Source organism: Cydia amplana, chromosome 23, assembly GCF_948474715.1.
Source record: "Cydia amplana chromosome 23, ilCydAmpl1.1, whole genome shotgun sequence".
Lineage (NCBI taxonomy): Eukaryota > Metazoa > Arthropoda > Insecta > Lepidoptera > Tortricidae > Cydia > Cydia amplana.
In genome coordinates this window covers 5,060,821-5,075,305 of record NC_086091.1, presented here as the reverse complement: position 1 = coordinate 5,075,305, position 14,485 = coordinate 5,060,821, and the positions used below count along the sequence as shown (strand labels likewise).

The window sequence follows — 14,485 nt, the reverse complement described above, 5'->3', positions numbered from 1 at the left end:
CTGTAGTCCATGGATGCCTATGGCGTCAATAACAGTGATGTTTTTGTCGTACCTGTCACCGTGGTGAAATAGGGGCCAGATTACGCCGCGCCGCGTGGAACGTGAGGTGCATTGGGGTAAATGCATACCATTCACTCAAGGAAAATAATCTCCCTTATAAGATCACTCGTGTGTCTGCCATTTTGTTAAAGCCAATTTTCTCCGTAAGTACTGGACTAGTTCAATTGAAATTTAGTACACATATGTCAAGTAAGGAAGTAGTAAGTCGGTGATCCGAAGATGAGTAACGTAAATAAATGAACTTTTAACTTTGCGGCGATTTTTGGTATCAGGTTTGGTATCTCACATATCAGATATAATACATAACTATAAGTAGGTGAGCAAAAATGTACCATAACCTAACTCAGAATTGTATTACATAAATACATATACAAAAAATAGTTCAACGCCAAAAGATTAATGGAAGACCTATGTCCTATAATAGGTGAGTTGGTCGTAAACAAAAAATATGCAATAAAAATGTGTAACTGTGGAACCCATAGTGAATCCTACTCGTACATGATCGGTTTTTATATTATGTACCTATAAGATATTTTCTACTTTATACTTTATAAGTGTACCTACATAATATTTACTTATAAGCAGTTGTCACGTAAAATATTTGTAGATTTTTTTGGAAGTATGTGTCACATCATCATCATCTTCCTCGCGTTGTCCCGGCATTTTGACACGGCTCATGGGAGCCTGGGGTCCGCTTGGCAATTAATCCCATAAATTGGCGTGGGCACTAATTTTTATGAAAGCGACTGCCATCTGACCTTCCAACCCATAGGGGGTAAACTAGGCTCTTATTGGGATTAGTCCGGTTTTCTCACGATGTTTTCCTTCACCGAAAAGCAACTGGTAAATATCAAATGATATTTCGTACATAAGTTCCGAAAAACTCATTGGTACGAGCCGGAATTGCAATTCGCACGCTCTTACCGCTAGGCCTCCAGCGATTTTTTTGAAGTATGTATAGCACAAAAAAAATATTTAGAAATGTAACATTTAAGGTAGGTAATTAAAATACGGTATAAACATTATTGGAGAAGACTTGGAGGAAGTGTCATAGGGATCTACATTCGATGCGTGGAAAACAAGTTCTTTTGTCTAATTATAATCCATCGGCAATCACGCGAGCGCATAAAACGAAAATAATTTTTTTTTCACTCCCTAAAACTCCCTTAACCTAATAACAGTAAAACAAAAAATAAAATATAGAGGGTTACCAACCAGCCAAAGAATTATAAGTAGATATATGCACTTATCCCAACGCACCTCACGTTCTACTCTGCACGGGGTTCATTGCCGCTCCTACCGCCGTAAGTAACTATCAACACCTACATTATCAAGGCTACGATCGAAGATAATCGCTTCAGCACTGAAATAATACCGGTGGAATACCGGTATAATATTTTTTATTTTAATTGTATTAATTTAATAGTAAGTAGTGTAAGATATTAGGGGTACATTAGCCAACACTGTTTCCATATATTTTCAAATTTTATTTTGTCCGCCTTAATTAAATTTTGCACCCTGCCGGAACTTTATTTATTTAAATTCTCATTTAATTGATTTTGAGCCTTATGAAAAGTCGTATAGAGTAGTAAATAAAATTTTACATCTGACTTAATGACATCTGGTTTTATTCGGTTTAACTTTAGAAAACGCGTATCTCGACAAAGCCATAATGTAGAAAATTGTCAACAACCAAATGAATTATTAGAATTTAAATACGTCACGTGTGACATGAACAGACAAGGAAAGCAAGATTAAATGTATTGTTTCTCTTTCTTCTTTCAATGGAACGCTTTTCCTAAAAGGAGGCCACTAAACTCAAAACGCTATCTTAAAAAAAAACTTGATGGGTCAGTGACCTGTCCCAGTAAAGTGAGGTAGTGTGCGTGAAGTGCGATTGTGTGTGAAATGGGGTAAATTGACAGAATCTGAAAATTTACCCACCTCTACCGTCACCTTAATACCAAAATCACATAATCTGACAGATGGATTTACCCGAGTTTGAAGTTAAGCGACTCAATTGGCAACCCATCTTTTTAAATCAGTTGCACGAAGTTTGTCTCCGTACTTTTAGACTAGATTCTCGTCATAGCTTGTTATAGCTGACTAAACAATTAAATATCGATAACAGCACGAGCCTTCACATTCGATATTATAATATCCTAACTGATCCTAATCTGAGTAATCCATCAAAAGAGCCGGCTGCTGTCATCTTTTTTACATTTGACGTTTCACCCTTTAGTCGACAACGTATTCGACGCCATTTTGAATAAAACGCACTTTATGTCGAAAGAATTTAAGCTCAAAATCCAATGTCAATGACTCAAACTTACTGTTTAGAAGATTACTCTCAAAAGACGTATCTATGACAATATAATTAAGACTCAAAATCGAATGTTTAATACTTAATTTAAAGAGTAAAACTTCGTGATTAGAAGATTGGCCGCTTTTATATGTTGTTTTGTTTTTAAGCGCATCAGTTTCACGTCGTGACTAATGCTAATATACCTGAGTGACTCGTTTATGAGTGGTTTACTTATAAGGTGATATACGGGGACCGCAGCAGCATTACTGTTGCAACTAGGGCATGGATATGGATACCGTCATTCCGAAATACCGGAATATCGAACCCAGCATTACAGTTGCAACTAGGGCATGGATACCGTAATTCCAAAATCCCGAAATACCGGAATAACGAACCGATACGTACGATATTTCAATACCGGAATTGAAGAGAATGAATATCGAAATTACGGTATGCCAATAACCAAGACGATGGTCAAGGTCGTATCAAAACTATTTCATAACCATAACAAGTTGTTAAATCTGAATCGGTCTCCCTGTCAATACTGTCATTGTCGAGATTTAAATAATTAGGCAGTTAACGTAAATTAAATTTGAAAAATAAACACTCTTAGTTTGATAAATTATACAGATATACCTATTAGAACCCACAGGAGTTTTAATTTCAAGTATCTTATTTATTGAACTTAAAATGTTTTTGTAGATTAAGTTATCCGTAATTTAACTTTAACTACCCCCTGAGTCCCAGAAGCATTTATAAAGGTTTTATTCCAAAACGTCATTTTAACTCTGATTAAATAAGTCAAGGTTCCAAATTCGAAAACGAAACTAACGACTCTGGCCGCATAGCCAACATGCCAATCGCTTACCCTCCGTAGCGATCGAAACGCAACTGTCACTGTCGCACTAATATGGAAGAGTGATAGAGAGACACAAAGCGTTTCGTTGTCGGAGCGATAGCGATTGTCAGCTTGTCTAGGCCGGTTGGGACTTAAGAGGTTAATAAAGGATCTCACAAGTACTTCCAAATCAAAAACATTAATAAGTACAACACGTCAGAAGTCACTTAAAACCAACCTCGTTATCTCCAAACTATATGTCCGTCTGTCTGTACCCAAACACTATCTGCCTTAATTAAAACGTAAGCTTTTAAACCGGAAACTCACAGATAAGACATTAAATCGTGTAAGTTGACGGCATTAAGCTTAAATAGCCCTTTGATATGCCTTTGATACGCCGAATAACGGATTATAGGCAGGGATCCGGCTGACAAAGCGCTTAGCTCGTCGCATTACGAATTTATCAAAGACTGACTGTGGGATTGTGAATAGATTGTGCTCTAGTTAATAATGTGACCTATTTAGCTTGTGTCATGTACAGGAAGGCGTCTGGCAGTCATGTTACTTGGAATTTGTTAAATATTACAAGTATTGCTTAGGAGAAACAGAGCTAAATATAATCATAATTGTAGGTATTATATATTATACACAGAACAAGTTAGAATGGCGATGCGAGCAGGGTACGTGTCGCCGCCGGTTTTGAGCAAACGCTCGCATGCTACTCGCCCGCGCTGACCGAAAACGAAGTAAACATGCCTTTTTGCGCCACAATAACCTTCAGATTAATAAGCCAGACATCAAATCTGTCTAAAGGAGGCGTATCCATTCACCAGGCACACAAGTTTTTACTACCGTTGCGCGAGTATTAGTAAATGTGGAGAGGAACGAGCGGCGAAACCGGTTCCGATACTAACTGCGCGCGATAGCCATTCTAACCTCTTTAATAATGTGCTGTGATATTATACTATATTATTACATTGTTATATTATACTAGCGACCCGCCCCGGCTTCGCACGGGTTAACAAATTATACATAAACCTTCCTCTTGAATCACTCTATTTTTGATAAACTTTTATTTATCTGCAGTTGTTTTAATGGTCGAAAATCTGTTTTATACCATCTTTAAAAAAAAAGTTATATCAACAAGTCAACAACAAAAAACAAAGTTAGGTAAACCGATAGTAGATCTAAATCTAGATGGCTCTCAGACTACAACTATTAACATATAAATTACCACGTTATAATCCTTTTGACCTGATTCTCCTCTTTCGTATAAAGTTAGTGAACTAAATACATTCTGTCACACATAGTGTATCTATCATTCAAATAAATTTCAACTCTAACACATTAACATTGAGTTCAAATTGCTTCGCCAAGGGCTTGGATAGTTAAAGCTAAGTGCAATTTATTTTGAATCTTAATGTACAAAGTATAAGGTTGAAAGTTGTATGAGGAGTTTTTTTAATGTTTTGGTGTTAAGGATGCCTTGTATGGAGAAGATCAGTCAATCAGGGTTGAGGGCACTTAGAACTGTCATTGGCTTGTTGGCGATATTGACGGTTGAGCAATGTTTAGTTCTACCATAACTGTAATGTTCTGGTTCTATGACTGTGTAGTTGCTTCCCAATTAATTATACTATCTTACTACATATAAGTATATTATACAAGGTGCACAGACAAGACATCTTCTAGACTGAGCACAGTAACGCTACCCCCTCTGCCACAAATATACGGTAGTTTTACTCCATCTTCGAGTCAAAGTGTCTTTGTGTGACGTCCGTGTCTTTGAACGGACCAATCACGGCATGGGACTCGCTCACCTCGTCCCCCCGCACCCCAGTATTTTTGGCAGCATCGGTTTCATGAAATAATTGCTCTAAACTCCGTCTAGAGGATTCCTAGTCTATGATAAGGTGTTACATCAGCCACTGAAAGTGGTATGGGTACACGTTTTATGAATTGCTCCTGTTACAGGAAGCACCTTGTATATAATACAGCACGATGAGTTTATCCTTATTGAATTTAATGTACCAACTTTTTTATGATAAACGTTGTATAAAATAGCGTACTTGTTATAAAGTAGTTTAAATGTTTACCGAGTCAAATTAGAACCTAGTTTAACTTTATTCTGAAGTCAAATGAAAAAGGCACACAGAATAGACTAAAGAAATTTATATTCAAATAAACTCTTTATATGTCGCGTGAAAGCGAATTGAAAACTAAACCGGAGTCGTAAAAAGTTTGCCCCATAAAAGACAGCCTTAACACGAATTCTTTTTAACCTACATACTTAGATCGCGAAACTTTAACTGAATTGGATTAATTTAAATGTCTTCTCGCTTTTATGCATTTGGTTGTGTATGAATGGGAGCTATAGCGAGATTTACTGCGAGAATAATCAAATAAATATTATTATATTATATTTTTCCTTTATCTAAATAGAGGCCTTTACGTGATTAATGAATAAGTATTAGAGTATTAGGGGCTATTCATAAATTACGTCATCAGCCCCTTAGCAGTGATGTAATTGGATATGATATAAACTCGTATATATATAATCCACGACAAACGAACGCTTGCGCGATGTAGGATTCGCTCCGCACCCAACAGCGCCATCTCTCAGACAATGGAGAAAACTTTACTTACGAGTATATAGGTGCGTCGTGCCCCTGCTTGTACCAGATGACCAGCCCCATGCGATCATCGGGAAGAGCTGGTGTGACGTCACAGGGCAGCACAAAACCCCTCTCTATCACGTATGTATAAGTAAGTATATCCTACCAGTCCTAAAACATATATACTATCCACGACAAACAAACGCTTGCGTGATGTAGGATTCGCTTCGCACCTAACAGCGCCATCTACGGATAATTCAGCAAACTTTACTTACGAGTATATAGGCGCGTCGTGCCCTTGCTTGTACCAGATGACCAGCCCCATGCGATCATCGGGAAGAGCTGGTGTGACGTCACAGGGCAGCTCGACGCCGCCCCCTGTCGGTGCGTGGAGAGATTCAATGGCTGCTGTAACAAGGAGAAAGATGAGTTTAGAAATATCCATACTAATCCATATCCAAACCAATATTATAAAAGGAAGTCTGTCTGTCTGTCTGTTACCTCTTCACGCTTAAACCGCTGAACCGATTTAGATGAAAATTGGCTTAGAGATTGTTTGAGTCCCGAGGAAGGACATAGGATAGTTTTTATCCCAGAAATCATCCCTTAAGGGGGTGGAATTTTGAATGGGGAATGAACAACAACTGCATAACAAACTTTGTCGATAGCAACTGTCCAGCACCGCCCGCGTCCCGGCGCTGTTGCACGATTTAGTTTGGTAGGTATAGAGGAAGTTTGAGTCCCGGGTAAGGATATATTTCATACTAAAAGGGGGTGTTGCGGCAGGGGGAGTGGTTGGGACGCTAGTGTGCGTTAAGCATACCCAAAGGTATCATACTACATTCATAAAAGTCTGGCTATAATTTGTTCTTCAAAAAACACAATTTAACCGAATCAAACCGCAATAAACTCGATAAATAAATAAATAAATATTATAGGACATTATTACACAAATTGACTAAGCCCCACGGTAAACTCAAGAAAGCTTGTGTTGTGGGTACTCAGACAACGATATATATAATATACAAATACTTAAATACATAGAAAACAACCATGACTCAGGAACAAATATCTGTGCTCATCACACAAATAAATGCCCTTACTGGGATCCGAACCCAGGACCGCGGCTTCACAGGCAGGGTCACTACCCACTAGGCCAGACCGGTCGGTCGGTAATAAGTTAGATTAACTGATACTGTCTGGGAGAACGCAAATTTATTTCACCAAATTGCCTTACTTATTATTCATAAAAGAACCCTAGAATTTGCAGCGATATTTTACGTTTAAATTGTCGATTGAAATGAAAATATTAAATAATCCAATATTATAACAAACAACCCATATTTTATACCTAATCGGTGGTCGATACAAAAATGAACCATCGTACCTAAACGGTTGTCATCATCTTCCTCGCGTTGTCCCGGCATTTTGCCACGGCTCATCCGGGTCCGCTTGGCAACTAATCCCAGTAATTGGCGTGGGCACTAGTTTTTACGAAAGCGACTGCCATCTGACCTTCCAACCCAGAGGGGAAACTAGGCCCGTATTGGGATTAGTCCGGTTTCCTCACGATGTTTTCCTTCACCGAAAGGCGACTGGTAAATATCAAATGATATTTCGTACATAAGTTCCGAAAAACTCATTGGTACGAGCCGGGGTTCGAACCCGCGACCTCCGAATTGCAAGTCGCACGCTTTTACCGCTAGGCCACCAGCGCTTCACCCCAGCCGCAGCCTAAACGGTTGTCTCGACAACTTTGCTTTACCTTGCATTATAAGAGTTACATTACAAAATTGTGGAAAATGGGGACTACTTTTGTATTTAGAAACGGTCGTCCACTATCCTCTTAAAAGGTGCGATGACAGACTATGAAAGCGAGACCATTATAGGCTTGTAGGCATCCAGTTACGCCGTTTTGCTGTTAACTTATATATTTCAGAATACGTCATTTAAAAATATATCGGACCTTTCGCCGTATATAATTTGAGTCCCACCGCGTTTAAGGGCGATATATTAACTTTTTTATTATCCCTTAAGGCAGATTATGTGTTTCACGATACTGCCTGTATTATGATAATTCGCGCTTTGCGAGTTATTTTTTAGGCGTTATAAAAAAGGATAATTACAGAGATATTGGAGATGATCGGAAAATGGCTCGATAAATGAGATATTGTCAGTAAGTAATGATCCTATTGATCCCGTCTCATAAAAAAAAATGTAAGTTTTTTTCGTATAGCTTATATTCTGTCCGAATGGCCAAAGGTCTCCCCAGTTTTCCGCCACAATATGTAAAAGTAAAACTTTAAAAATACAGTCGAGTAAAGGTGCGGTTCGGATTCAGACTGCGCAAGCATTACTGCACCTCGTGCACTTGCAGCGCTTTAAGTCAGTGCAGTGGGCATATCGCGCTGCATTACTGTTGTAGTAATGCTGTCGAATGACGCTCTCAATTAACAACATTTAGGACAAAAGTTGGAGTCACATGTGTTGTTATGATTTAGAAATTGCTAGCTCTCAATATCGATACCACTTAAAAAGTAAAAAAATATTTATTTTCAAGAATACAGGTTACAGATTATATCAGGGGTCTCCGCACTAAGTAGGCATAGCCTGTATCGCGGGGAATCAGGTACAAATTAGTTAACAGAATCAAGTTACATAGAAAGAAACTTATATACTAAATAGTTTAAAACTAAACATGTAGTTGCACAAACATATTGCAGAATATTAAAACTAAAGTACGTTATTTAAAATATCTTTGGTCTCGGCATAATTTAGAGAGGTCAAGAATTTGAATAGGTAGGAGTTTTTTTAACTTGAGTCGATATTTAATTAATCACTGTCACTGGCACAAAATAAGTAATAGTATTATCATACAAAACGGCCACGCACTGCCCCGCCCCGACTCGAATTACTTCGCCCCGCGACTGGCCGCGATATGAATCTGACGGACTTCTGGCATGCTCTCAGTAGAGCGACTTACGCACACATACACAATGACGCGTGTACAGACGTGCCGCGCTCACATATAAACGCAAATCATTTTTGATGTATGGTGTATGGCGTGTCCGCCCTGTGTCACTGGTACGTTTTTGCCTATGAAGATGACAGATGAGAGAGAATTTATTTATCCCCATACCTAAACAAAATCCATATATTATTACGAGCCGACATTACCAACCCTATCCGAGATATCGATATGCGTAACAATAACCATTCGCCTAAGGATTATCGAATATCGATAACTGCGATACGATAACGGAAGCGGAAGTTAGTTTAATGTTGTCGTTAATATAAGTTTTAACGTTAATTTGCTTTAACCACTTTGTTTCTTACGTGATGTCTTAGAAGATAATTTTCTTGATTACACAAATATATAATTTTAGGCGTCCATAGGCTGATGCAACTACTCTTTATCCTAATAAAACCCGTTTCTTAAAAATATGTTATATAAATTCAAAGTATTCAATACAACCATAGCATGTTTCTAGTAAAAAAAAAATTTGGCACAAGCTTTTATCGCGGACTGTACTTTTCTTTCAACAGTCAACTTATACTCATTGAGGAAATTGTAACAAACACAATGAGGTTGTTGTTTTATCATAGAATTCCTATTACCACCTCCGGTGTACTTTAATAACAATAACAATATCTTTAAATAACAATAAAAGTTTAAACATTATGTGCATTGTCACCAAACTTACATACGTAATATTTAAATTATAATAATAAATGGGTCCGAAGTGGGTCTAATTGAATAAAGAAGCTTGTAAAAAATGTAGGCGCATTTACGTCCATTTCCTTTCAATCAAATTAAATAAGCATCCCGTCAAAATGAAAAACCGTAGCCACAAAAAAAAAATCTCAATCACAACTGGCTCAATAATCTACAAAATGGCCGCCTATCAAAGCTTCTAAAGTCCGTCAACCAAATCTTGTCAGTAGCAATGTAAAGCAAACTAAAGTAGGGCAACACTCAAAGAGCAGTATTGCGCTAAGAAAAGCAGCAATGTACATCGAACCACCAGTTTTTTTTTTCCGCTGAGCGCGCCCTGCGTACGTCAATTCAAATTGTCACTCGCGGTTTATTGAAAAAAATTGAAACATGGACGGACAATTTAAAAGCGATGTTAAAACAATGTTAATCAAAATGATGAACAAATTTGAAGATATCAAAAACAACTGCTTATATTCTCTTTGTTCCCTATCTATGTCTTCTAAGTTTACTAAAATAAAATCATATCAAAATGCAGATAATTAGATAGTGCATATATTTGTTATTTACAATATAATATGCCACTTGTTAATGTAAATTAGTGTACTGTTCTGGATGAATATGACATACCTGTGTAATTTTTTTGATTGGTATATATTGTACAATATACATATTAAAAATAAAACAACTGATATTTGGGTGTTTATTTAATTTAAAGGTAAATAAGATAAGGGTCACTTTTCGACTTGGTTGCGTTGTACACGTACATAAACCGCCATAGGTAAGTATTGTCTGAAAAGATACTACCTACTACGAACGCCTTATATTGGGCAAGATTTAATCCTGCAACAAACATGTATGGATTAGGTAGATATTGCGAAAGAATGGCGATATAATCAAGGCTCTTAATACTGTTTAAAAGGTTTACCTTTGTAAATAGTCACAACTGATTGCTGAAAATATTAGAACATGTGGGCCTATGGACGGTTTCAAGGACACAATTTATGGTCTTGTTGGATAGATTTAGGCATACGTTATAATTTTATTTATGCCTTTTAACCCTAAAACAAAAAAACTGAACATAATCTTAAAAGTTCGAAAGATTTCTTCCAATACTTATCATAACCTCAATTTTTAGTAATGTTTACCATCAACGAACATGATTGTACATTGTAGGCCCCTTAGCTTTGCTTATTCTTATTTAATGTATTGGTATTTAATGGTGACTGCAGAAATATCTCTTGAAACAGAAACGATTCAGAATGAAAACCAAATGAAAACAAATAAGGTGACGGCTGTCATTCACGATCCACATTCCACAGATAAAACACAGATGACACGCGTTTTGGAATTATTTGAACACAGTGTTGCTAACCCGCGATTTTTCAAATTTGCCGCCTTTTACTACTGACAAGATTTGGTTGACGGACTATAAATCCGTCATCGATATAACTTCGCATTTAGAAGCAAAGGACGTAAGTAACAAACGCTTTAGAAGGAAAAGACGTAAGTTCGTGTTAATCCGCAGCTTTAGGTTTAACGTTATTTAAATAAAACGTTACGTTACGTTATTTTACGTTTGAGTTAAATACAGTTACACTACAGCAGGCATATTATGGATGGCTTGATCCACGTGACAAAAAATCCGTCACTTTTTAACACAGCGCGATTGAAAGTAACGAATACCGTGTTATCACGCTGTCGCGTAAACAAGAACGACCATCATACCCGTAGGTACAGGTACGTAGTCGTAAGTGTAAATTTCATTCGATAGCGTGACGTGCGTTAAAACATTTTATAGTCAAAACCCAAAATCCATCGTGGCTATTTATGAAGTCCAGCTATCACTTTTCTACTTAAAAGCAATTACTGAACAACAAAATTCTCTAGGTACGAGCACAGTTTTAACCACAGAACATATTAAAGAGGTCAGAATGGCTATCGCGCGCAGTTAGTATCGGAACCGGTGTCGCCGCCCGTTCCTCTCCACATTTACTAACACTCGCGCAACGATAGTAAAAACTTGTGTGCGTGGTGAATGGATACGCCTCCTTTAGACAGATTTGATGTCTGGCTTCTTAATCTGAAGGTTATTTTGGCGCAAAACGCATGTTTACTTCGTTTTTCGGTCAGCGCGGGCGAGTACTAGCATGCGAGCGTTTGCTCAAAACCGGCGGCGACACGTACCCTGCTCGCATCGCCATTCTAACTTGTTCTGTGGTTTTAACATTGGAGATAAACGCAATTTTAATATAATTCAACGAAGAAAAAGAAATCAAAATTTAAACTGTTGTGAGACATTGAATAATTTTACAGTTTACGACGGCAGTTCAGCACGACGCTGCTCGCACTGTTAGTGCTTGAGAAAGGAGACCTAGGCTCTCCGAAACATGTCGCGCGAGTGACTAAAAACAAGTGAGTCCAATTTGGACTGTCCAAACCGTAAAATTATTCATATCAAAATCTGGCTCTGATATTTATTATGTCATATTGTGTGCGATATACGACGCCACTACCTATAAAGGCTTCGTCACACAGGCGCGTTTACCGGGCGGCGCGCCGCTTTTACATATAAAACGCTCACTCCCCGCTCACGCGCCGCCCGGAAAACGCGCCTGTGTGACGAAGCCTTAATACTGCTAGGCTCCATTAGAAAACCTATTTATTCAAATCAGCATCGCAATACATAACTTTATACTTTTATTGCACCCAAACGCCTATTCCACATCAATTATCAACTGAAATAAATATTTCAGTATTTATCAAATTCAATCAATTATGAACCCTACTACATACATTGTTATAGAGTATAATTTCATATGTAGATGCTTTAACGACTTTCGAATAAGGCTTGGTTCGCACGCGATGAATAAATCACTGTACTTGATATTAATCAAACATGAAAGGTCGATTAAAAATATCTTCCATCGTTTTGATTTGTGGTTTGATTAGCTTTGAGGGTTGTATTACGTAGGTTTACAAGCTGATTGACACAGTAAAACTTGCTTAAACCTACGTAAAGCCAGGAAATTAGAATCGCGCGGGTTTTAAAGTTTTTCTCTATAACTCAAAAATTTTCTTCAACCAAAAACTCTCACTTTTGACACTGACAGATCAGTATCTTACCGGATCTAATAACTAAAACTCGAATTGGCCTATCTATAGGTACGTCGCTTGAGAAGCGGTAGTAGTGAGACAACCACCTAAATGTGTCTAAATAGTGTTTCTGTAAGGATATCCTAGTGACAATGAAGTTGCTGTAAACTAGTGAGCTAATTATGCACTCCGTGTTGGAATTTACACTGTCAATACACGAGTAGCATGTTAACTAGTCACTCTACTAATTGCTGTAATTACTCGCAAGGTAAAAATAAATATTTATAAAGAGATATGGAGCACAACATACATACATACATCACTGGCTCAGTGACCCAAAAAGGATCTTGGCCTCTGACAGAAGCATACTATGAGTAAAACGGATAGACGGACGGACGGATTTTTGGACACCCTCTACAAAAAGCTATCTATGTTTATCTTGCACTATTTTCTCTTAGTAGTTACCTACATATTATTATAGTTAGGTCTTAGCGTTTATACATATCTATATTTAGACAATTTGTATGTAAAAGTTATGCAAAACTCGCTGCATGAAACAAAACGAACAGAGAAATATGCAAGCAGAACCTCACACAGCGTTTTAAAGCATTTAAAAAACTACAATCTTTCCCTTATAATCGTTATAACCACCATTGTAATACTCATTCAATTGTCTATCGTATTCCTGTGTAGTAAAGTCCAAATTTCAACTGTTTTTTTAAAGGCTGTTACGCGTAGTGAGTCAAAATACGGGCTTAAGGTATATTTTCAACGGTTATAATGTCGGCCGGTGGAGTTTTGTGAAAAAGGTTCTTTTGTGAGTAAAGATTTAGTTTTGGCAAGTCATGGGGTACTGTAACCATTTGAATACAGACTTGGTAAATTTTAAGTAACGGTAATCCATAGCGGCAATAATGGATTTCCGTACAACTTTCCAGGCCTGGGCCGACAAAGTGACTTACTTGCGTTATGTCCCGCACCGCAGAAAACGCTCATAGCAATCTTAATGTTTTTTTAAGACTGGCTGAGTTATACGTAACATATGGGCAGACAGGCGGACATACAGATATAAGGAAACTACATGGGTTCGAGTCTTGACATTTTGGCTACGCCAAGATAAGGCCAAGCCACACCGGCTTGGCTTTATATTATACATCATAACTCATACAAAAACGCACATACATTGGGGAATACATTTAAACACACATAAAATGTGGTTATTGAATAAAAAAAACACCAAAATACAAGTTGAAGAAGCAAAACTAAACCATACAAAAAATACCCCGAACCCAAAAATAACATTTTACGCTTATTTCGTATAACACCCACAACATTCGTCAATAAACTTGTATTGTTACATTTTGCATTCAAAACAAAAATTCAAAAACCAGCAACACGCCAATATATACCCCAAAACTATTGCTTAAGGTACAATTTAGAAAGAATGTGTATACGTACTTAAGACGGTCTGGCTTCGTGATTATGAGAGCGACTTTATGAATTGCGTACTACCTTTATTCCTTTGCCGTAGATAATATAGGCGTATAATATGTATACCTGCGCTTATACAGGATGGAAAGAACTAAGTCTACCTGAATAGCAGTTGTCATTAAACTCATAAAGAATTTTATTTTATTTAGGATTTTTAGGGCTTTGTACCTCAAAAGAAAAAAACGGAACCCTTATAGAATCTCTCGTCCGTCTGTCTGTCTGCCTGTCCGACACTTTATCTCCGAAACTACTATAGTAGTTCTTTATCTATCTATAGATGACAGGAAAACCTATTAGAAATGCGCAGTCAAGCGTGAGTGGGACTTAACGGACCCTTGGAACGCGAGTCCGTCTCGCACTTGGCC

At 37.6% G+C, this 14,485-nt stretch overlaps 1 protein-coding gene across 1 annotated transcript in view; it reads right to left on the bottom strand.

Annotated features, from left to right (window-relative positions):
* LOC134658794 (basement membrane-specific heparan sulfate proteoglycan core protein-like) overlaps nt 1-5,938 on the bottom strand; it is a 91,654-nt gene extending 85,716 nt beyond the window's left edge. The window contains exon 1 of the mRNA XM_063514447.1: nt 5,850-5,938. Within this exon, the coding sequence (XP_063370517.1) occupies nt 5,850-5,899 (50 nt within the window). The 5' untranslated portion in view covers nt 5,900-5,938. The remainder of the gene's footprint in view (nt 1-5,849) is intronic.
* Between the last annotated feature and the right edge of the window lie 8,547 nt (nt 5,939-14,485).